General features: G+C 37.7%; 1 protein-coding gene across 1 annotated transcript in view; it reads right to left on the reverse strand.

The window, feature by feature from the left end:
- Positions 1-25,458, reverse strand: part of LOC150097470 (sodium-dependent phosphate transporter 1-A-like) — a 263,701-nt gene that overhangs the window by 137,402 nt on the left and 100,841 nt on the right. Inside the window, exon 4 of the mRNA XM_090406931.1 lies at positions 10,960-11,045. Coding sequence (XP_090263057.1) covers positions 10,960-11,045 — 86 coding nt within the window. The remainder of the gene's footprint in view (positions 1-10,959; positions 11,046-25,458) is intronic.

Here is a 25,458-nt window from a genome sequence, read left to right on the forward strand (position 1 = left end):
ATTCTTGCTTGAGGAGGTACGAAAGAAGACACAGAGAGGAAAGATAGTGTGTGTGTTGCTTAGGTAAGATAATGACAAGCTGAGCAGAAGAGCAGTAATACTGAATGACATAATAGCTAGAATGTGTGATGAGAGAGGACAGGAATATTATTATTATTATTATCATTATGATTATTATTATTATTATTGTTGTTCCTGGAAACTCCAAGGAGTCGACAGACTCATCGAGGGAGGCCCTAACATCATGTCAAGAACAACTATTCAACATTCACACAGTATCTATCATACCTTGCCTTGAACTCATTCACGGTCGTAGCACCCACAACAGACTCTGGAAGCTTATTCCACTCATTTACCACTCTCCAAGTAAAGAACCTAGCTCTAACACCCTTGTCAACCACGCTCTTGCCCAGCTTCCATGCATGGCCCCTAGTCCTCCCACCACCAATCATATTTTCAAAAATATCTTCTGGATCAGTCTTATAAAAACCCTTCAGTAATTTGAATGTCTCAATCATATCACCCCTCCTTCGCCTATCGTCCAATTTCTGCAACCCACAAATCTTCAACCTATTCTCATACGGTTCATTCCACAGACCTGCTATCATCTTGATCACTCATTTCTGGACCCTCTCCACTTCCTCCCCATCACAAAGAAACCCTGGTGCCCATAACTGGGCACAGAAGTCCAGATGGGGTCTTATCAAGGCTCGATACAGAGGAACAACAACTTGTTCGTCTCTGCATGTTAAAGTATTTTTCAGAAGCCAAGTTATTTGGTGAGCTGTTTTAGTTACTTTTGCAATGTATCCCCTAAACTTCAACTCCCTATCCACCAACACTCCCAAATCCCTGGCCTCATCAATCTCCTGGAGTATGGTTCCACCAATGCGATATACTGCTGCTATTCTTTTCACCTCAAAGTGCATAACCTTACACTTTGCCACATTAAATTGACATCCATTTTTCCTAGCCCAGTCCTCCAAATTATCCAAATCATCCTGTAAAATTTTGACATCCTGTGCACTCACAATTGCTCTACCCAACTTTGCATCATCAGCAAACAAGTGAACACTTCCTCTCAGATCCTTTCCAATATCATTGATGAACAAATTGAAAAGCAGTGGTCCAAGAACAGAGCCCTATGGCACTCCACTAGTCACAAGACCTCTTTTAGACTCCACTCCTGAATAAACCACTCTTTGATATCTCTCCTTCAACCACCCTCCTATCCATCTTACCAACCCTATATCTATACCCATCTGCTCCAGTTTACTGATTAGGGTTCCATGTGGTATCCTATCAAAGGCCTTGGCAAGGTCCAGTAGTATCACTGTAAACCCATTACCCCTATCCAGTTCAGCTGTCACTGTGTTATAAAACGTGAGCAAGTTACTGAGGCATGATCTACCCTTCACAAAACCATGTTGTCCCCCATACAATATCCCATTTTCATTTATCCAATCCTGTATTCTTTTCTTGACTAATTTCTCTAAGACCTTGACAATGATTCCTGATATGCTAATCGGTCTGTAATTTATAACAGCAGTCTTGGAACCACCTTTATGCAGTGGAACTATTTTCCCCTCTTTCCACCCGCTCGGGACTAACCCAGACCCGAGACTCAAATTAAACAAAATGGTCAAGGGTAATGACAATTCTTTAGCTGCTTCTCGTACAATACCATCCAATCCCACAGATGTATTGACATTGAGGTTATGCAATAGACTACTCACCTCCACTTCATTAACCACAATTCCCGTATAATCTACTGGTTTATTCGTTTCTGCAATGTCACCACCTGGATGATATACTCTTGCAAGGTGCTCACTCAGTAACTCAACTATCTCAACTGATTCAGTTACCTCCCTACCATCGGAATTCTTTAAAATCAATCTGCCATGTACATTTTTCCTTTTACTTGCTACATATCTAAAAAACTGTTTAGGATTCTCTTTAGCCTGCATGGTCAATGTTCTTTCGTAATCCTTTTTTGCTTTTCTTACCACACTCGTCACCCTTCTGGCCTGCGCTTTATACCGTTCATGTGCCTGCCGGTCACCCTTCTCCTTAAATTCCCTCCATAGTTGTTTCTTTTTTTGCAGCTCAAGCTTAATGGTGTTATTCATCCATTTAACCCCTACTTGATTTATCATTCGGACTCTAGGTATACAGTCAGCCATTGCTTCATGCAAGCACTTCTTAACTACCTCCCATGCACTATCAACTTCTAGTCCTCACAGTTGTACATGCCATGGCACTGAACCAATCAAACTCCTAAGCTTGTCATACTTTCCAGCCCGATAATTCCACATGTACCCTGTCTTAATTGAAAATTCTACACCTTTAGCCACCTCCCAAGTTAAGACCCTATGATCACTCTCACCGATTGGTGGCAATGCGGTCATATTTGTTACAGCCAAATCCTCAGATGTAATTACTAGGTCAAGCACTCTCTGACCCCTAGTATTTTCCATTACATGCTGTCGCAGATAGTTATCCCTTAATAACCGCATAAAATCCAGTTCCTTCCTTCCGTGTGTCCTCTCCTCACTCCAATCAATGCGACCATAGTTGAAATCTCCCATAATAACACCACCCTCCTTCCACCCATTTCTTCTATTTGCTTGTGCATACTGTCACCACCATCTTTTCCATCACCTGGTCTATAGCAGCACCCAATTGTATATTTAGTTCTGCTAGCCACAATCTCACACCAAATGGCCTCAAATGTGCTCTTTTCTCTATCCTGCAATTCAACTTCTATTCTCCTTGGCTGGAGCTCATCAGCTATCATCAACAATACTCCTCCCCCCATTTTATTCTCTCTGTCATTCCTGAACACACTATACCCATCACATTCAATCCCACTAGTTATATCATCTACAGTCAGCCATGTTTCACTAATACCTATAACCTGTGGTCTGGAAGTGCCAACCATGGGCAAAAACTCTTCCTTCTTGTTCCTAATACTCCTAGTATTAGTGTACATGAATATAAGACCCCCATTAGCCCCAACCCTACCTTGATGCCTTATATTAACTATCCCACTCAGATTTGTTGTCCTTATTTGCTCTGGCATATTACATTCATTCTTACATTCAACTGCCTCCATAAGGACTGTATATCTACTCCCCCCCCTTAACAAATCTAGTTTCCCTGAATTTGCACATCCACTACATTCAGCAACACTTTCTCAAGTCTTCTTACACCGTAACCATTCAAATGCAAGCCATCCATCTTATATAGATCCTTTCGCCCATCAAACTCACTCCACACATCCACAAATTCCACACCACTCGTCATACATAACCCACGCATAAAGTCATTCGCAATTATGGCCCTCCTTTTAAACATTTCACTGTCATACCGTGGCAAAAGACTAATCATTCTAACTCTCTCACTCTTTTCTTTTGCTACCTCAAACAATTCATTCAGGTCTTCTATCATTTCCATTTTATCTCCTTTCAAATCATTCGTACCTGCTTGTAGTAGATGTAATATGTAGATGCTTGGAGTGCGTTTGAGGACAGAGAGGAATTGTAAGTGAGAGACCGTTCACATTTAAATGAGTAAGGACGTAGGCATCTGGAGAGATTGCTGTCCTGAAAAAAATCAGTGTGTTCCAAGGAGGATGGTAGCAGGGGTGGCCTATTATGGGAATGGGTACTTGGGAGAAGGGGGGAAACGACATCAGCTATCACTCAGCCCAGTGGAGTCTCGAGGGGATAATGCTGGGCATAGAAACAACAGCATTTATATGCTTTATACTAATGCCAGGAGTATCTTGAATAAAGGAGAGGAATTGGTGGCACAGATAGCATCAGCCTGGCCAAAAATTATTGGGATCACTGAGACATGGTTGACAGAAGAGGATATAATGACAGGAATAGAAGTCGCTGGGTACAGCATTTTTTGGCAGGATAGGAAGGGAAAGCATGGTGGTGGAGTACTGCTTATGATAAGTGACAACCTATGTCCTCTAAAAGTGGAGACTTTGGAAGGCAGTGGCACTAATGATTTTGAGAGCATATGGTGTGAGGTAGAGGTAGGCAAGACAGGATATTTAGTGGGCTGTTGCTACATACCCCAGGAGCACAAAGGGTGAGGACCAGGAAATGTTTAGACAGTTGAGTTTGGCAAATGCAAGAAGAATGATTGTTATGGGAGATTTTAACTACATTAGTATAAACAGGGGAGAGGAAGATGCATGTAGCAATAAGGGAATGGAATTTCTAGAATTCTTGAGGGACAAATGTCTTAGGCAGCATGTAATAGAGGGAACAAGAGGTTCAAGAGTTTTGAATTTGATTATAGCATCAGAAGAGTTGATAATAACTGAGATGACATCTCTCTCACCAGTTGGAGAGAGTGACCATCTGGTTTTGACTTGGAAAATGAATAGACATGCAGGAGTATCAAAGAGAAGGGAACGTATGTGGAATTATAAGACAGATGATTATAATAGTCTAAGACGTCAACTTGGGGAAGTTTCATGGAGGGAGGAATTGGAAGGCCGGGATATCATTAGTGCATGGGAAATTATGAAAGAATATTTGTTAGCAGCAATGGTAAGTTGTATACCATGAGAGAACAAGAGGACACAATTTGGAGTAAAGTGGATGACAAACAACATTAAACAAGAAGTGCATGCGAAAAAGAGGCTATGGAAGAGATATAAGGAGATAGGTGAAGAGAAGATGCATGAAGAGTATAAGACACAGGCCAGAAGAGTGACTAGTATAATAAGGAAGACGAAACTGGAATATGAGAGGAGATTGGCCCTAAGATCCAAAGAAAATCCTAGGGAATTTTTTATATATGTGGCCAGTAGGAGGAGAAATGACTGTGGAAGAGTGATATTGTGGGATAAAAATGGAAACAGAGTGACTGATGCAGAGGAGATCAACACTTTATTAGAGTATTTCATCCTAGAGGAGTCGGTTTTAATGCTAGAGGGATAGAGCAAGTTCGAGGTTTAGAGGTACAGGAGGAGAGTATGTTTCAGATACTGAGTGTTCTGGATGTCAGTAAAGCTGTGGGACTCGATGGTATTTCACTACGAGTTTTGAGAGAATGTGCTAGGGAACTGACAGTGCCTTTGACCAGGCTTTTCAATGAAAGTCTGGCTGCGGGAAAGGTGCCCATGGAATGGAAGGAAGGTAAAATAGTGCCATTGCATAAGGGCAGTAGCAGACTGGAAGTGTCTAATTATAGGCCAGTTTGTGTGTCATCAGTAGTTGTTAAGATCTTGGAGAAATTAGTTAGGAACCATATACAACATAGAGCAGATGAGGGTAATGTTATGAGTGAGAGTCAACATGGATTTGTGAAGGGGGCACTCTTGTTTTAGTAATATGCTAAACTTTTATAATAAAGTTACAAGAGCAGTAGATGAGGGAAATGCATATACTGTGATTTTCTTAGACTTTGAGAAGGAATTTGACAGGGTGCCACATGATAAGCTGATATTTACATTGCAGCAAATGGGTTTGGATGTCAGGTTGGTCAACTGGATTCAGGATTGGCTTTCCTATAGGTATCAGAGAGTTGTGTATGGTGGGGCAATTTCAAGGAAGCAGAGGGTTACAAGTGGGGTCCCACAGGGCTTAGTACTGGGACCTATATTGTTTAATCTTTATATCAATGACATTGTCAGTGGATTGCAAGAGAAAATTCAGTTGTTTGTGGATGATGCAAAGCTGGAAAGGATTATTAGTAATAGTGCAGATGTGGCAGCCCTGCAAGAGGATTTGAATAAGCTAGATATATGGGTAAACGAATGGGGGTGTCGGTTTAATGCAGCAAAATGTAAGGTCTTGAGGTTTGGGAAACATCGGTGGGACACTGCATACTCTATGGGAGGAGTTATACTGGAGGAAGTAGGGGAGACAAGAGATCCGGGGTTGATGATTGATAGAAACCTGAAAGTTAGGGGACATATTGCAAAGGTGGTGAAGGTAACACAGAGGATTGCTGCAATAATGAGAAGGATACTGACCTGCAGACATAAAACAGTTATCATTCCGTGTATAAGATCCTGATCAGACCACACTTAGACTGTTGTTCTCAGATTTGGTCCCCAGGATTTGAAGGGGATAAATTAACTGTGGAAAGGGCACAAAGGCGCTTAACAAAAATGGTTTCAGGACTGTACAATGATAGTTATGAGGATCGGCTGAGGGAATGTGGACTGCAGAGTTTGGTGGATAGAAGAAGGAGAGGTGATATGATTGAGACTTTTAAACTGTTGAGAGGTGGTTATAGGGTTGACACTGGGGAGTTCTTTCGCTTGGTTGAAGGTTGAACAGCCGGAAGGAGTGATGACAAGAGGCCATCCCTGGAAGTTACAAAAGGAATCTGTTAGCAAGAGGGTGAGGAGTGGTTTCTTTGCATGGAGGGTGGTTGAACCATGGAATGCATTGCCTAATGGAGTGGTGAGAGTGAGAATGGTCAATGAGTTTAAGGAGTGGTATGATAGACTTTGTATTTCTTAGGGGGGACCTTCCCTCGATGAGTCTTGACAGACTTTATGTCTTAGGAAGGACCTCCCTCAATGAGTCTTTTGACTCCATGGAGACCTGAATAATAATAATAATAATAATAATAATAAAAATAATAATAATACTTCTTGCGACACCTCTTGTCATATCACCACATGTGTTAAGGAAATGTTCCAAGGAGTTAGCGTCAGCTTTGGCTCACCTGTTTAACAAGAGTCTTAAAACAACATAAATCCCAAGGGAGTGGAAAGAGGACAAAATTGTTCTACTTTACAAAGATGATGATAAAGCTAAGTTAACAAATTATAGGCTTATATGTATATATCTGGAGTTGTAGTTAAGGCATTGGAGAAGTTGGTGTGAGATGGGATACAAAAAAAATGGGTTGATAACTGGTATTCTTTGCTTGTCAGCATAGGTTTGTTAAAGGAAGGTTGTGTTTTACCAATTTGCTTATGTACTATAACAAGGTGATGAATGTATTCGATAAGGGATGCAGATACAGATGCAGATACAATAGTATACTTCGATTTTGCAAACACTTTTGATAGCTTGCTGCACCACAATTTGGTTACAAAACTGAAGCAGATGGGATTTGATAGGTGACTGGCTATCTGACGGGTATCAGCAAGTTGAGGGAGGGGGAGTGTACTATTTCAAAAGAGGAAAGTTACTAGTAGTGTACCACAGGGGTCTGTTTTGAGACCATTCTTATTTAATTTGTATATTAATGATATCGGGATAGGTTTAACTGGTGATATATAACTGTTTGGTGAACTAGGGACAGGACTAAAGAATCAAGCAGTTGTTGTGGCCTTACAGGACAACTTGAATAGACTGCACGAGTGGGTAACAGTATCTAACTGTTAATTCAGTGATGGAGAGTATAAGGGTATGAAATTTGGTAGGCAACAATGAGATGTGGGAAAATTTTGGAGGAAGTTGAGATGATAAGACATTGGAGTGGTGATGGACAAGAATCTGAAGTTCAAAAGTCACATTGCAAAAGATGTGAAGATATTGAATCAGATTATGGCAATGATGCAGTGGACCTTAAGTTGTAGAAATAGAGGTTCTGGTTCCTTTGTATAACACCTTGATCACGTCTTGTATAGATTATTATGGACAAATTTGGTCCCCAGGTTTTCATGGTGATGAGGATATATTGGAAAGGATCCAGAGAGGACTGACCAAGGTCACAACTGGTCTTTGGGATGTGGGATATGAGAACAGATTGAGGGAATGAAGTTTGAAAAGCATTGTGAATAGGAGGAAGAGAGGGAATATGATTGAGACACTTAATTTGGTAAAGGTTTGTTACCAGGTTAATGTGGAAGAAATTTTTCATAGAATGGGAGAAAGATGGAGCAGGGGCATAAGGACTAGGTTATTTTTATAGAGAGAGAGAGTGATTGGTGAGTGAAATGCATTGCCTGACACTGTGGTGAATGTAGATACATTGAATGAGTTTAAAGCACGTTTTTTTTTATTCGTGTGGGGTTTCCCTGTTCCTCCACTGCCTCTTACGGACTGGTTGAGCCCTCCTAATGAGGGATTAGGTATATATTTTTTGACTGTAGCAACGTGTGTTCACGGGGTTGGTTTGCCTGTTCTGAGGGACGAAAAAACAAAGTTTCCAGGAGGATTAACCCTCTACCTCCGTATAAGACCGGCTAATTCACCTTTAATCGAAAGAGACCACATAAAAGTTCCTCACATCATGGACGAGAATCAAACCCAGGTCTTTCCGACCAAAGGACTTCGTCTATACTGAATGAGCTACAGATACTGTACAGCACGGTTTGATGGGCTTAATGTGTAACAGTGTTTGCCTCCTGCAATGAATCTTTTAACTCTATGGAGGTCTGGTGTTAATAATGAGATGATGATGATAATCTTAGAGAAAATAGTCAAGAGGAAAATACAAGATTGGATAGAAGAAAATGGGATACTGTATCGGGGACAGCATGGTTTTGTGAAGGGTAGGTCATGCCTCAGTAACTTGCTCACGTATTATAACACAGTGACGGCTGAACTGGATAAGGGTAATGGGTTTACGGTGATTCTACTGGACCTTGCCAAGGCCTTTGACAGGATTCCACATGGAATTCTAATCAGTAAATTGCAGCATATGGGAATGGATATAGGGTTGGTGAGATGGATAGGAGGGTGGTTGACGGAGAGATATCAAAGAGTGGTTTACTCGGGAGTAGAGTCCACAAGACGGCCTGTGACTAGTGTGTGCCACAAGGATCTGTTCTTGGACCACTGCTGTTTAATTTGTTCATAAATGACATAGGAAATGATCTGAGAGGAACAGTTCATTTGTTTGCGGATGATGCGAAGTTGGGTAGGGCAATAGTGAATGCAGATGACGTCAAAATTTTGCAGGATGATTTGGATAGATTGGAGGTCTGGGCTAAGGAGAATGGATGTCAGTTTAATGTGGCAAAATGTAAGGTTATGCATTTTGGGGTGAAAAGATTGGCGGCAGTTTACTGCATTGGTGGAACCGTGCTCCAGGAAATTGATGAGGCACGAGATTTAGGAGTGTTGGTAGATAAGGAATTGAAATTTAGGGGACACATTGCAAAAGTGACCAAAACAGCTCATCAAATCACTTGGTTGCTGAAGAATACGTTGACAAGCAGAGACAAGCAGGTTATTGTTCCTCTGTATCGAGCCTTGATAAGACCCCATCTAGACTACTGTGCTCAGATTTGGTCACCTAGGTTTCTTCTTGATGGGGAGGAGGTGGAGAGGATCCAGAGGCGAATGACCAAGATGATAGCAGGTCTGTGGAATGAACCGTATGAGAACAGGTTGAGGATTTGTGGGTTGCAAAAATTGGTTGATAGGCGGAGGAGGGGAGATATGATTGAGACATTCAAATTACTGAAGGGTTTCTATAAAATTAATTCAGAAGATATTTTTGAGAACAGGGCTGGTTGTGGGAGGACTAGGGGACATCCATGGAAACTGGGCAAAAGTGTGGTTAGTAAAGGTGTTAGAGCTGGGTTCTTTACTTTTAGAGTAGTGAATGAGTGGAATGCGCTCCCTGAGTCTGTGGTGGATGCTGTGACAGTGAATGAGTTTAAGGCGAGGTATGATAGATACTGTATGAATGTCAAATAGTTGTGATGAATATGATTTGGGGCCTCCCTCGATGAGTCTAATGACTCCCTGGAGTTGCCCGTAATAATAGTAATAATAATAGTAATAATTGGTATTATAATTAGAATAATAAAATAACAATAATAATAATTATTATTATTATTATTATTATTATTATAAAATGAGATGGTGAAAGTTCAAAATAAAATAAAGAGAGGAAATCAGTCTTTCTATATTCTCTCTCATGTATATTCAGTTCAGAAGATATTCACTGAAAGACAAACATAAAAATATATAAATAGAAAATTCATCCAGTTGTTAACTATGGATGTGAAACCTGGATATTTACAAGTGTGGAAAATTTGATTTCGGCTTTTGAAAGGAAAAATCCTTAGAAAAATATGTGACCCATTGGATGATATTAGTCTCTGGAAGATTAGATACAACCATGAGTTTATATCAACTTTATACAGAACCTATATTTTAGTATAATCAATTTCAAACGGCTGCAATGGACAGGAAAATGACATATTCTTAAGAAGACAAGAAATAGTAAAATTCTTGGTAAAAGATCAAAAGGAAAACCTAGAACAAGATGACACATTTAGTCAAGACAGCAGCATCATATTACAATGTCCAAACTGGAGAAATAAAATTTTGGACAGACAGGGCCAGAGGCAACAAATCCAGGAGGCCAAGGTTTGATTTATGCTGTAGAGCCATAAGAAGAAGAAAATAAAGAAGTTTTTCTTGCAATTGCCATATCTTCGGTAGCCTCTATAGCTCAGTCAGAATCGATGATGCCCTATGACTGTAAAGAACCAACTTTCAATGCTACAAACCTTTATCATTTTTTTTTTTTTTTTAATCTTAAGGAGTTAACCAGTCTCGTATGAAGGATACAGTGTTTTTCCATGATAGAAAACTTCGGTTTTCCATCATGAATAACAAACTGGTCAGAAGAACACATGCAATTCACAGATATAATACACTGGTATCATAGCTTTAATTCTTTGGCCATAATTCCAAAGGGCCAAAGACTGGTTGGAAATCGAACTCATGTTCATATAAACTTTTTTTTCTTAAAATTACTCAGGAAATCAACTTCTGAAGTTTGACAGATTTTTCCTGGAGCACCCTGGAAATTATAATTAGAATAATACAAAATAACAAAACATCTCAACTTTGTGCACAAGTTAGACTTTGAAAAAAGCTAGATTATGATAAACAGGATGTTATTAAATTAGATTCATAACAAGAATTTGGAAGAAATAAATCACATGAGTATAATTTTATACTTAACATTATTTTAATTAACTTAATATAATAAAATTAAACTTGCCTTTCTGAGAATAAATCTGCGAATTCCAATGAACAAGGCAGCCGATACTAATCCGGACAGGAGAGGTGAGAGAAACCAGGAAGCCACTGAAACGTGATCATACCACCTGTGAGGAGGTATACTAAAATCACTTCTAATGTAACTCGTCAGCTAAATAAAGTGTTTTATGAGATTTGTGTGTATGCATTTAACTCCATGTTGTAAACTACTTCACTTGAAAACTAAATACACTTTAAAAAAAAACATAGAAACTTAGAAATTTTAAGTAGTCTTCAACCCACTGTTTAGCATAAGTCATGAAAATGTTGCACTATATGATCAATGACTGCTAAGAAAAATTATTTCAAAGCCATACATTTTTCTTTTTATTTCACTAAATACTACTAATTAATTTCATGATAATTTCATCATGAGAGTTAATTTCTGTACTCACTGCTATTCAGAATCTCCATGGAGTTAAAAGATACATTTTAGGCAACACAATCTATCATACCACTTGTTAAATTCATTAACTATTTGTATTCTCAATACTCTATCAGGTAGTGCATTCCATGGTCCAACCACCATGGTCCAACCATAAAAAATTTAAAAAAAAAGCTACTAATCACACTCTTGCTCACCCCTTCCATTCACAACTTCCACGATTAAATAGAAAAAATAATGAACTTGAAACAATTTGCTTAACTTTTATATTAGAGCAACTGTGAATAGTTTCATGCTTTATATTTAAGAATGTTGAGTAAATAATTTTAACGCATCAAATTATGTACAGAGTTGGCTACTGCAATACGTGTATTGCATAAAAAATTCATATTATTGAAAGAAATGTCTAGTATTCCATTTTGGAACGAGCCAAGCATTTCACTATAATGTTACAAAATCATAAGGTAATTACTGAAATTGAAATTTATATAAAGTTATATAAAGCTGTTTATATTAATTTTTAAAGAAAATTTTTTATCTCACAATCACTAAAGAAACACAGGTTTAAATAAACTAAAATCGTGATCTGTTTATCTTAATTATTAATTGACTTAAAGAATTCACAGCATACAATATAATATAAATTAAATTAAACTTTAATATATATTTCCAATATTTTGGCAACGTCACATTGCCATTTTCAAAGGAACTTACAATAAAGACACGTGCATGCAGGTACTACATACAGTAAATGAGGACGAAGCAAGAAGCTAACATTTCTCTTAAAAGTCCTGATGGTGCTCCCTAGCAGGCTATGTAGGTATTCTTGGCTATTGGGCTGAAGGTCTCATGATATATGTCTCCCAAATTTGGGGCAGTCTCATGCAACCAAATTTGTTGAGGTTTGGCATGTTTCTTAGGGCTGAGGCTATGAACTCAGGCTATTTTGTTTGGCAGGGAAAATTCTATTTAACAAATAGAGGGGACAGGGTTCATCACTGGGTTCACCACTCTTCCCACCCTTGGCCAACTTCTTTATGGAGACTTTTGAAGAGAAAGCCTTAAACTCTGCCCCACAAAAGTCAACCATATGGCTTCACTATGTCGATGATGTGTTCACTATTTGGCCACATGGCTCTGACACACTCCTCTCCTTAACACACTTAAACAATCAACACCTCAGGATCAAGTTCACCCTGGAGAAAGAGGAAAACAACAGCCTCCCTTTCCTAGACACACACTAGTCACCCGTCAACCTGATGGAACTTTGGTTTTCTCTGTTTATAGAAAACCCACCCATACAGGCAGATACATTCACCAACAATCCCATCACCCCTGCTCACAACAATATAGAGTTATTAAGACACTATACAACAGGGCTAAACTAATCTGTTCAAATGACAATGCCCTAACCGCTGAACTAAATCACTTTGGGGGGGGGGGGGTAGCCTATAGCTATCCCCCCAAAAAAATCTAAAAAATATTAAAACCAGTAAACCACAACCCTCGCCCCTTCACAACAAGGATTACTCTAAATCCATCACCGTTCCCTACATCTGAGGCACCACAAAAAAAATTACCAAAATCTTAAAACATGATGTGACCTCTTGTTAGTTCTTCAAGTTTTCCAGCAAACTCTGACTTTAGAACTCTAAGCAATTATTTCAATTGTTATTTTCATCATCATCATCATCATGTGTATCAAGGATTTAGGCCTAGCATGTCCTGTTCCGGCCTTAGAAGTCATTCTAAGGCCGGAACAGGACATGCTTTCAAAGATATAGCCTGTTTCAAAGAATGAAAACAGAAAGATTACCAAAAAAGTTTTGGTAATCTTTCTGTTTTCATTCTTTGAAAGTGTTCCATCCGTTTATGTTTATATTTTTTAATTTTTTTCTATTACTGGTTCTTGGTTTAATTCTTTCATAATTTCTTCATTTCTTTTGTGAGCAAATAGGGTATACTTTGCAATTTTTCTCATAAACTTCATTTCTGCTGTTATTAATCTTTGTTTGTCTTTTCATTTTATCATCCAGATTTCACTTCCATACATTATGACTGGTAGGGCTAATGTATTGTATACTTTCAGTCTGGTTTGTTTTTGAACTAGGGTTTAAATATAGAGTTAATTACACCTGTTATTTTTAAATATTTTGCAATTTTTACGTTTATATCTTTTTAATTTTCATATGTGATAACTATGTCATAACATAAATTGAAAGCCAAACGGCTATTTTTCTGGCATCCTTAATAATAATTAAGGGGATACAAATCCCTTGTTGTTCAACTGCCAGTAAGCAAAACTCTAAGATCGAAAACTACGAATCTATGAGTTTCATATATACCGAAAAACTATCGGCAAATCCAAGTTATAAATGACCACTTGGTAGTACAACACCAAGGCAACTCGAAGCAAAGGTGGGGCAAGCTCCCTCACTGTCCTTGATATTTTCTCATAATGTAAAAACACAGCACCTAGGGGATGTAATACTGTAATTACATTATGAGGAGAGGTCACTACCCAGACTGGTTTCAACTTTTTTTGAGGTCTCATCAGTGAGTAGGATGCCAGAAAAATAGCCATTTGGCTTTCAATTTATGTTATAATATACAAACACACCTTTATGGCATTCTCATAGTAAAGGTATGTAAGTTCTTTTCATTTAAACCTTATTATCTTCCAGGTCTATCTACTCACTGATGAGACCTCAAAAAAGGTTGAAACCGGTCTGGGTAGTGACCTCTCCTCATAATGTAATTACAGTATTACATCCCCTGGGGGCTGTGTTTTTACATTATGAGAAAATATCAAGGATAGTGAGGGAGCTTGCTCCACCATTGCTTCGAGTTGCCTTGGTGTTGTACTACCAAGTGGTCATTTATACTTGGATTCGCCGATAGTTTTTCGGTATATGTGAAACTCATAGATTCGTAGTTCTCGATCTTAGAGTTTTGCTTACTGGCAGTTGAACAACAAGAGATTTGTATCCCCTTAATTATGTCATAACATACTTCATATGTCATAACTAATAATAATAATTATTATTATTATTAAACAAGACCTCATGGAGTCAAAGACTCATCTGGGAGGTCTTTTATCACGCACATCTCATCATACCATGTCTTAAACACACTCAAACTCCTTGCAGACACCACACTCTCTGGCAAGGCATTCCAATCATTCACAACTCTGTATGAAAAAAACCTGCCTCTCACTCCCCTACTCACACCCTCTTTATACAGTTTCCAGGGATGACCTCTGGTTCTCCCCTGATCTCCCAATATTCTCTGTAGAACTTCTCCACCATTGATCTTATAACAACCCCTTACCAACTTGTAGGTCTCTGTCAATTATTAAATAATAAATTAATAATTGATAAATTATTAATGTTAATTATTAATGATTAATAAATTTTAAAAATAATAATAAATTATTATTTTCGTTTACATTAAACTGAAGTTTTACTCTAACATGGTAGTTGCTTCCATAATTTTTATGAGGAATTCTGATTACCATGTAACCATGAAAAGAAGGATATATACTTAAGTTTTGTTGATTTGGAAAAGGTATATGACAAGGTGCCCAGAGAAAATCTTTTCAAAATGCTACAATTATATTGGGTGAATAGAATGTTATACAGAGCAATATATAGTCTATATTTAAGTTTTTTCTCACTGCAAATTGAAGGAAATACAGGAAGAGTTTGATGTAAAATCGGGGATAAGACAAGGATGCACATTATCTCCACTCTTATTTATCATTAAGGCTGTGGCTTCAAATTATAGGCAAATCTGTATATCTGGAGTTGTGGTGAAGATACTTGAAAGGTTGGTGAGAAGTAGGATACAGAAATGGGTATTCTCTGTGGTTATCTGCATGGGTTTATTAGAGGGATATCATGTTTTACTAACTTACTTATGTACCATAGCAAGGTGACAAATGCCTTGGACAAGGGAGAAGCATATACAGTGATGTACTTCTATTTTGAAAAAGCTGTTGATAGGTCCCACATGACAAACTAATAAATAAATTGAAACAGATGTAATTGGATAACAAACTTCTGAGTTGGATCAGTGACTGGCTGTCAGATTGGTATCAGAAATGTGTATATAGGGATGTGGCATCCTGTAAGAAGGTCACTAGTTGTGTACCACAGGGATCACTTTTGGAACAATTGTTCTTCAATTTGTATATTAACGATATTGGGATGGGTTTAACTAGTAATATGCAGCTGTTTCCAGATGATGCAAAATTGGAAGAGCAATGCAGAGTCAAGCAGATGTTACGGCCTTGCAGGAAGACTTGAATAGATTGCATGAATGGGCAAGTAAGTGGACCTATCAATTCAATGTTACAAAAGTGTAATTTAATTTGTTTTGAAATTTGGTAAGCAACAATGGAATGCAAAGTATACACTTGGTAGGGAGGGAAACTTTGAAGGAGATAGAGGAGATGAGAGTTGTGGTGGACAAGGACCTGAAATTCAGGGGTCACATTGCACAAGTTGTGAAGACATCGCATCAGGTGAAATCTGAGCATCTTTTCCTCGAAACATGTAAAACACTATGAAATTGCCAACCTCAGCCACTCAGACTGAAATGCCAATCTCTAAGTTTTGGAAAGTGATCATTATTAATTGTTCATAATCTGGTTTTTTTTAGCAATTATTTTATTATTTTAAATCCTTTTTATCGATGTATCTTTTACAATTGTTCCTTTGAACTCTAATAGTGTATCATACTCCAGATGCAACCAAGACAGGAGCTGGTAAACACATGCTTTATGACTCATTATTATGATTTATGTTTTGAATGTACTTGACAGTCTATCCCTCTGATGATATCCATATAATGTTGGATAAAATATATTGCAGTTTTTGAATAAAATTCTATGTATTTTTGTTACATGTATAAGCTGTGAAAGTTGTTTTTAGACTCAAATATAGACTAAGTATTTCTCGAGATAATGTCCCATTTGCACTATATAATGATAACATTTTGAACAGCTTTTCTCTTGGCACCTTGTCATATGCATTTTCCAGATCTACAAAACTTAAATACAGATCCATGTTATATTCCGATGATTTCTGACTATTTGTCTTAAAATGAAAATTTGATCGCGATACCATCTATTTTGACCTGAATCCAGCTTGTTCTTCTCCAAACTTCCCTTCCACAATTTTTCTTAGCCATTTTTCAAATATACTTATATAAATCTTACCAGGAACACTTGCTAGGAAAATGCCTCCGTAATTCTCACATTCAGCTTTATTTCCATTTTTACAAATGGGTACTATAACAGCTCTACTCAACTCATCCATACAATAACAGCTCTACTATAAGAGCCAATCATCCAGAATTCAATCAGGCTTTCTGAATTACGAAGTACAGCCACTGTAAATCTTTTCTATCTTCATACTTGAGCATTTTTGGTTGAATATCATCTACTCCAGCAGTCTTTCCAAATTTCAGGTTTAGATGTGTATTCCTTTTGAGTGTTTTCTACTTTGAGTGCTGCTTCTTCTTTCATTTAGCATTTTTTCAAAGTAATTACTTCAGATATGTGAACTTATTTTATTTCATTTTTTATGTCATCTTAACCATATATGATTCCTTTTACAGTATTCTTTCCAATAGCCTCAAGAATATTTTACACCTTCCAGATATTCATTTTCTGTGTTCTTAACCCAAGAATGACCTGCTGACTTTTGTTTAGGTAGTTTTACACAGTGCTTCACTTTCTTACATTTTTCTGTGTATTCTCTAAGATCACATGCTAGCTTACTTGCCAGGAACTCTAAATATACTTTCTTCTTTTCCTTGACTGCCCTTTTAACTTCCTGAGTCTATCATGGAGTTCTGATTTTACTGTCTTTGCAGAGAACCTCACCACATGCCTCTCAATCAATGTTTTCTTTAGGGTTTGCCACTGAATCTCCAAGTTTGGGTTATTGTTTTCAATTTATTTCATTTTTTCTTGAATAATGTTTGTGTATTTGAGGTATTTGAGTCTATAGTTCACATCTGAAAGCTGCTCAACTTTGACTCATTTTAAAACTTTCTTACACACTCTTCTTTTCAATATTAAATTCAATTTTATCCTGCTCAACACTAAATAGTGATCACTTACAATTTCAGATCTTCTGTATACATTTGTGTTCTTCTGAACCAGTGATTAAACATCACTATCAACAATAACATAAGCCAATGAGAGTTTCTTATTTCTTGTAACTAGTCCAATTCTGAACAGAAATCTGGCAGGCACTTGCCATTGTTATCACTATCTTTGCTCTTTGCTCCACATTTTCACAAAATACTTTTATGTGTCTGGCAAGTATTTCCTACTCTGCTGTTTAGATCTCCAACAAGTACCAGCATTTCCTTTTTTTCATCTTGTCTGCTGCCTTCTCTAATGCCTCAAAAAATTTCTCAATTTTGTCCTTAATAGACCCTTCTGTGGGAAAATACACAATAAGTCTCATTGTGCAGTTCTCCATTCTGATATTTGTCTGCATCACTCTATTTGATACTGCTTGCCATTCAAGAAGATTATTCTCATATGTAGTGTTAAATACTACAGCTACTCTTTATTGTGAGTATATTTTTTTGGCAAATAACTTAATTAATTTTAGAATATGAAAATTAATATTAAAATGTTACAATTAATTTAGTGGCCAAAAAAATATACTCACAATGAACAGACTCAATGGGACAATAGAACACAAGGTACGTTGTTTTGAGAAACTCAAATGTAAAAAAGCTAGACTCTTAAACCATCTGAAGTTCTTAAAAAGATGCAGGAACTTCAACATTGTTCCTAAATTTCTAGTCATAAAAGAAAAATTCCACTCAAGAAAGGCTAAACGAATATATTTCAAAATGTCCCTGGTGCTATTACATGAAAGGATACAAAATATCAGATGATAACTTAGCAAAATAGATCTAACATGCTTCCGACTTTATGAAGACATTTCGAACAACATAGAAACTGACTTATGGACACTTCTTGATAACATGATGCATAATAGTTTCAACAAGGCTTTTCTTATGAGAAAAAAAAGTCAAATTAAGAAATTTAATATGTTATATGAAAGAAGTCATAAGTCTGAACCCAGCCTGCCTGAGGACAAAGTAATCTTTAACCTCTCTGACCATTCCTTAACACAACCAGAAGTCAGCATACTAAAAAAAGGATTCAATTTTGTTCTCACATCTAACCATATTCCAAAGTAAGGTGTTGCACTACTTACTGGATAAGATAGTACAACACTATATTTAGTCCTGAAGATATTTTCAGGCGCAAACTTTGTTTGCTCTCACTGGGATAAAGGATTAAACTAAATCTATTATATTATAGTCTAACCTAGTGATAAATAAATTTTCAACATATTCCAAAGATCGACATTATTTCCAACATAGAGACAGCATTCTCGTCTTTGTCTGAAACAACAGCCAATGATCTTAGATTAAAGAGTGCTGTTATCCTCGTCGTCAAGACCACCAAACCAAAATATAACACCTTCAGAAAAGAGAGCGCTCTCCAACTTGAAGAAAGACAAACAAATCATCATTTTAAAGGCAAAGAAAACTCGATGGTTATCCTCAACACCAAAGACTACACAGCTAAGATCACAGAGACTCTCAGATACATCAACTTATCGGATATTAAACTCAGACCTACATGGAAAAACCACGAGACCACTAATAATTTATTACATAATATGAATAGTTGGTCCATGATCCACAATGGAGATTGAAGTCATTGCACACAGTGACACCGAGATTATATGATTCTCCTAAAGTTTACAAAAGTGAAGTCTCTCTCTATGCCCCATAGTAGATGGAAGAAATTCTCCAACCTACCTATTGTCTAAATAACTTGCCCTAAAGGAACATATTCGAAACTCTGATATTTACATAAAGAATTCAAAATACTTCATTACTAAATTGAAAAATGCTCCATTTTTGAAACAGATATTCTTTGAAACAGATTCTTTTTTAGCTATGTGGCCTATAGGAAGAGAAATGACTGTGGAAGAATGATATTGTGGGATAAAAATGGGAATAGAGTGACTGATGCAGAGGACATAGTGGAATTGTTCAATGAACACTTTATTGGAGTATTTCATCCTGGAAGAGTCAATTTTAAGAGGGACAGGGCAAGTTCGAGGTTTAGAGGTGCAGGAGGAGAATGTGTTCCAAATACTGAGTACTCTGGATGTTAGTAAAGCTATGGGACTGGATGGTATTTCACCATGAGTTTTGAGAGAATGTGCTAAGGAACTGACAGCTCCTTTGACCTGGCTTTCAAATGAAAGTCTGGCTGCAGGAGAGGTGCCCATGGAATGGAAGGAAGGCAAGATAGTGCCATTGCATAAGGGCAGTAGCAGACTGGAAGTGTCTAATTATAGGCCAGTTTGTGTGTCATCAGCAGTTGTTAAGATCTTGGAGAAAGTAGTGAAGGACCGTATACAGCATTGGGCAGATGATGGTAATGTTATCTGTGAGAGTAAATATGGATTTGTGAAGGGGCACTCTTGTTTTAGCAATATGCTAGCCTTTTATAATAAAGTTACAAGAGCAGATGAGGGAAAGGCATATACTGTCATTTTCGTAGACTTAGTGAAGGCATTTGACAGGATGCCACATGATAAGCTGATATTTAAGTTGCAGCACATGGGTCTGGATGTCAGACTGGTCAATTTGATTCAGAATTGGCTGCCTGATAGGTATCAGAGAGTTGTGTATGGTGGGGCAGTTTCAAGGAGGCAGAGGGTTACAAGTGAGGGTCCCACAGGGCTCAGTACTGGGACCTATTTTGTTTAACCTTTATATCAATGACATTGTCAGTGGATTGCAGGGGGGATATACAGTTGTTTGCAGATGATGCAAAGCTGGGAAGGGTTATTAGTACTAGTGCAGATGTGGTAGCCCTGCAAGAGGATTTGAATAAGATAGATATATGGAAAAATGAATGGGGGTATCGGTTTAATGCAGCAAAATGTAAGGTCTTGAGGTTTGGGAAACATCGGTGGGACACTGCATACTCTATGGGAGGAGTTATACTGGAGGAAGTAGGGGAGACAAGAGATCTGGAGTCGATGATTGATAGAAACCTGAAGTTTAGGGGACATATTGCAAAGGTGGTGAAGGTAACACGGAGGATTGCTGCAATAATGAGAAGGACACTGACCTGCAGAGATAAAAGGGTTATCATTCCGTTGTATAAGACTGATCAGACCACACTTAGACTATTGTTGTCAGATTTGGTCCCCAGGATTTGAAGGAGATAAATTAACTGTGGAAAGGGTACAGAGACGGATAACAAAGACAGATTCAGGACTGTACAATGTTAGTTATGAGGATCGGCTGAGAGAATGTTGGTATTTGTTCCAGAGGCTGACTTTTCACTGTTTACCCTGTTCTCCTGACCAGAATAATAGGGACCTTGTTTAACAATGTAATGCTCCAAATGGCATGAAATTCTATCATGTTGTATCATTATTCATTAGTTAATTCCAAAATGTCAGCCTTTCCTACTCATTTGTTTAGTTTCCACTCAGTTTTCTGGCTGGTAGGGTGTGGTAGAGACGACTCTAAAGACAGACTTGCTGTTTTACTAGTTGTGTTAACAGTGATGGAAGTGGCAAACAAGTGTTGGTTTTTATCGAAAAAAATCTCCAAAACCACAGTGTTCAGAATCAACCCTTAAGCACCTGTATCAAGAAAGCAACAAGTTGAAATACTACTCTGCCATTAAAATCCGCCATTTGGTCTAGCAAAATATGGCATAAAATTTTTACTGATCCATTTAAAAAGTGAACACAAGAAACATAATTCCTGTGAAACCTTGATTCATCGTTCCCATTACCTTCGTTTTCCTGCATATTTCATCTGCTGTTTTTTTTAGTCCCAGAACTAGCTGCATATATATAACACCATTTTTTCCTGGCTCCATCGATCCTCAAACTGTCATTTTACTATGTTGATCATTTACAAATTACAGTCGTCATGCCATATTTTCTCACATGGATAGCTTTTTTTAAATTTGAAACGATGTACTCTTTGCTCTCCATCCTTTTCTTTAGACTAAGTGACGACTTGCCAACACTTTTGTCAAGTGTAATGCTTCATCACACTCAGTTATGAGTGCATCATTTTTTGAGCTTTACTGCATTGAGAGTGGTTCTGTGCTTCATAATTTCATTCATTACTCTGGTTTAACCATTTACAAATTAATTTGTTCCTGTTTTTATTACTTTTATCATATTTTATTCTTGTTATTGTTTTATTTCCTTTATTCTTGTTATTTATTTTATTAACCTTGGGCCATGTCCCAACCTGAAAAGCAAGTGAGAATTCCGCACAAGCAACTGAAAATAGTAGAGGAGGTAGAGAAGAATCCTGGAGAGGAACATGCTGATAATGCCAAATGCCTTTGGTTGGCCACAAGCACACTAAACTCCTAATTCACAAAGAAGGATGAAATCTAAGAGCAGATAGAAAAATGTGGTAACGCCAGTAAAAGGAGGAAAATAGGTAAGGAGTCGACATCTGCCGAATTGGAAAGTGTACTCTTCATGTGATACCAACAGCAATAGGCGTTGAATATTCCAGTTGATGGAACCATTCATTGTGAAAAAGTGAAGATGATTGCAGTGTAGCTGAATATAAAAGATTTCACTGCATCTGCTGGATAACAAGGTTTAAGGACCAGAATGGCCTAGTATACAAAAAAAAAAGTTAGCCAGAGAAAGTGCTGCAGTGGAAGCAAAAACACAGGTGCAGCTGGAAAAAAATGCCATAGGCTACAAACCACATGTTATTTATTATTATTATTGTTATTATTATTATATGACACCTCCAAGGAGTCCAAAGACTCATTGAAGGAGGGCACCTACTCTACAACTCTCTGTCTCTACTGCTCAATCCACCATCTAAACCAACACCAACTGCTGTCCACCACCACCACCACCACTAGTATTTTCACAGACAATCACAAACATTCCTGCCATGCCTATGGCAGGAATTCAAACCCACAGCCATTTGGCTGGAGAACAGATATGCTAACCACTTGGCCAACCAGAACACAGATGAGATGGGGCTCTTCTTCAACATGCTTCCTGATAGAACCTTGGTTCTCAAAGGAGAGTCTTGTCATGGTAGGGAAGACTATAAAGACAGACTTGCTGTTTTACTAGTTGTGTTAACAGTGATGGAAGTGGCAAACAAGTGTTGGTTGTTATCGAAAAAAATCTCCAAAACCACAGTGTTCAGAATATCAAAAAATTACCCACCAAATATGCTAACGACACGGCCAGCCAGGTTGGCTTGCCGAGTGGTTAGCATATCCGCTCTCCAGCCAATAGGCTGCAGGTTCGACTCCCACCATGGGCATGGATGTTTGTGATTGTCTAAAAAATACTAGTGGTGGTGGTGGTGGTGGGCAGTAGATGGCATTGGTGTAGATGATGATTGTAATTGCAGTTCGTTGTAGTTGGTGAACTGAGTGGTGGAGACAGAGAGCTGTAGAGTAGGTGCCCTCCCTCGATGAGTCCTTAGACTACTTGGAGGTGCCAAGTAATAATAATAATAATAATAATAATAATAATAATAATAATAATACCATGCAAACAATATAGTGTGGATGACCACAGACATTTTTTCTTCATTTCTTCATTCATTAGATGCAAGTATAAGTATGCAAAACAGGGACATTTTCCTCTTAGTAGACAATTTTGCCACACATCCAAAAGATACATCATTTCTAATAAATGTAAAAATCATATGGTACCCGGCAAATTGTACAAGTGTTCTCCATCCCCTTGATTTAGGGATAATAAAGTGTTATAAGCAGCTTTATAAGAAATGCTTCATGCAAACAGCTGTTTGTTTAATGGATGCATGCAAAGGAAGATAAAAATGGAAGCAATGCACTACACAGTGGCAGCCTGGCAACAAGTAACCCAGCAGACAATCGAAAACTGTTTTCGAAAAGCTGGTTACATGCAGGGACAATCTTCAAGCAATAGTGACATATTGACCAATGATGATTATGATGAATTCAACCAAGACTGGGAAAAGTTAGTGGCATGAACAAAGATAAATTCGAAGATTATATTGCTGTGGACTGCCAAGTAGAAACCATGTAGGAGCTGTGCAAGAGCATTGAGGAGTGGAGGAGGAAAGAAGACGGTGAACCCAAAGTTTTGCATTATTTGCACTATGTGCATTATTTATGCACATAGCACAAGTGACATGATCATGAAAGTGTTCTAGGCTTTGAAAGATCATTCCATTAAATTGAGACATAAAATGTGCATGAAACAAATATCAATCAAAGATTTATTTCAGGAAGAAGTAGTGTTTTAAATATACTGGAATATATCATTATACTGTATTTGAGTAGATAATAATCATTAAATTGTTCTTATCTATAATTTTTAATGGTTCCCAGTACTACTGTTTTCTCATATATATATATCATTTTTGTTGTCTATTGTCTTAAAAAGTGGACAATTGAGGTTTCACTGTATATTATTATTATTATTATTATTATTACCTCAAGACCCTGTGGAGTCAAAAACTCATCTGGGAGGTCCTTTTTAACACACACACACACACAGCTCATCATACCGTGTCTTAAACACACTCAAACTCCTTGCAGACACCACATTCACATTCTCAGGCAAGGCATTCCAATCATTTACAACTCTGCATGAAAAAACCTGCCTCTCACTCCCCTACTCACACCCTCTTTATACAGTTTCCAGGGATGACCTCTGGTTCTCACCCCTGATCGCCCACTATTTTCTGTAGAGCTTCTCCAGCATTGATCATATAACAACCCCTTACCACCAGACTGTCCACCAGATTCTGCAAATTACATCTTCTTACATCTTCTCAGGATTCTATCTATAACTGGGCATTATTGTTGCTAAGCCGTTTATTTGTACCGTTAACCTAATGTCTAACTGGAGTAGTTTCAAAATCGAAATTTTCTTGGCGAAAGAGCTCTTCCAAATTTTCTTTATTATCCCGTACTCTTTTACACTCCCTTACAGATGTCCTATCTGTTTTTGATTTTCTGTTCTTCTGTTAGTAGTGCTGCATTTCGATGACATTAATTTTTTTTTTGCATAAACGTGTAAGTCAAGGATTAAACGAAAAACATTGTTTTATAATTGTGCCTTCTCATGTACGACTCTATCTCTTCACATTTATTGGCCTAAATTACCTTTCCTCATTTTTTACTTTCCTCATACTCGACATTCCTGAATTTAGAAACTACCTTAGTCAAACACCTTTTGGACCCTTTCCAACATCTCTTCATCCTTCTGAAAACCCAGTGCCAAATCTGTGCACAATAGTCCATGTGTGGCCTAATCAAAGCCTTATACAAAATGAACAAGAATCTCCCTACTTCTACACATCAGTGTCCTCCGCATCATTCCCAGAAGCCTTTGTGTTGTCTTCACAATTTTGGCAATGTATCCCCTAAATTTTAGATCCTTATCCACTATCACCCCCATATCTCTTATTTCCTCTACCTCCAACAATATATTTTCACCAAGCATAAATTCATCATCCCTCAAACAACTGCATAAATATGCAGTTGTTTGAGGATGATGCAAAGTTGGAGAAGATTATGTGATCAGAGTAGGTCTGAGTGGCTTTATAGCAGGATTTGAATAGAGTGGCAAGTGAGTATAATTACTAGTTCAATATTGCAAAGTGTAAGATTTTGAAATTTGGTAGTCAAGGATGTGATGCAGAGTATACAACTGGCAGAGACATCTTGCACGAGGTGGAGAAAATAAAGGATCTGGAATTGATGATGGACAAGGACCTTAAATTTTGGTAAAATATTGCTAAAATCACAATGGATTATGCAATGGATGTGGGGAACAGTGACATGTCAAAGAAAGAAGGCTATGATGCTCATGTGTAAAGTCTTGATTAGGCTGCATATTACTGTGCAAAACTTTGGTCACCTGTTTTATAAGGGGATCAGGTTATATCAGAAAAGCTCCAGACTGAGGTAGTTTCGGGTTTCTGAAATGTTGAAATGTGAAG

Source organism: Typopeltis vanoorti, chromosome 17 (genome assembly GCF_054136105.1).
Source record: "Typopeltis vanoorti isolate ZY-2024b chromosome 17, IOZ_Tvanoo_1.0, whole genome shotgun sequence".
Classification (NCBI taxonomy): domain Eukaryota; kingdom Metazoa; phylum Arthropoda; class Arachnida; order Uropygi; family Thelyphonidae; genus Typopeltis; species Typopeltis vanoorti.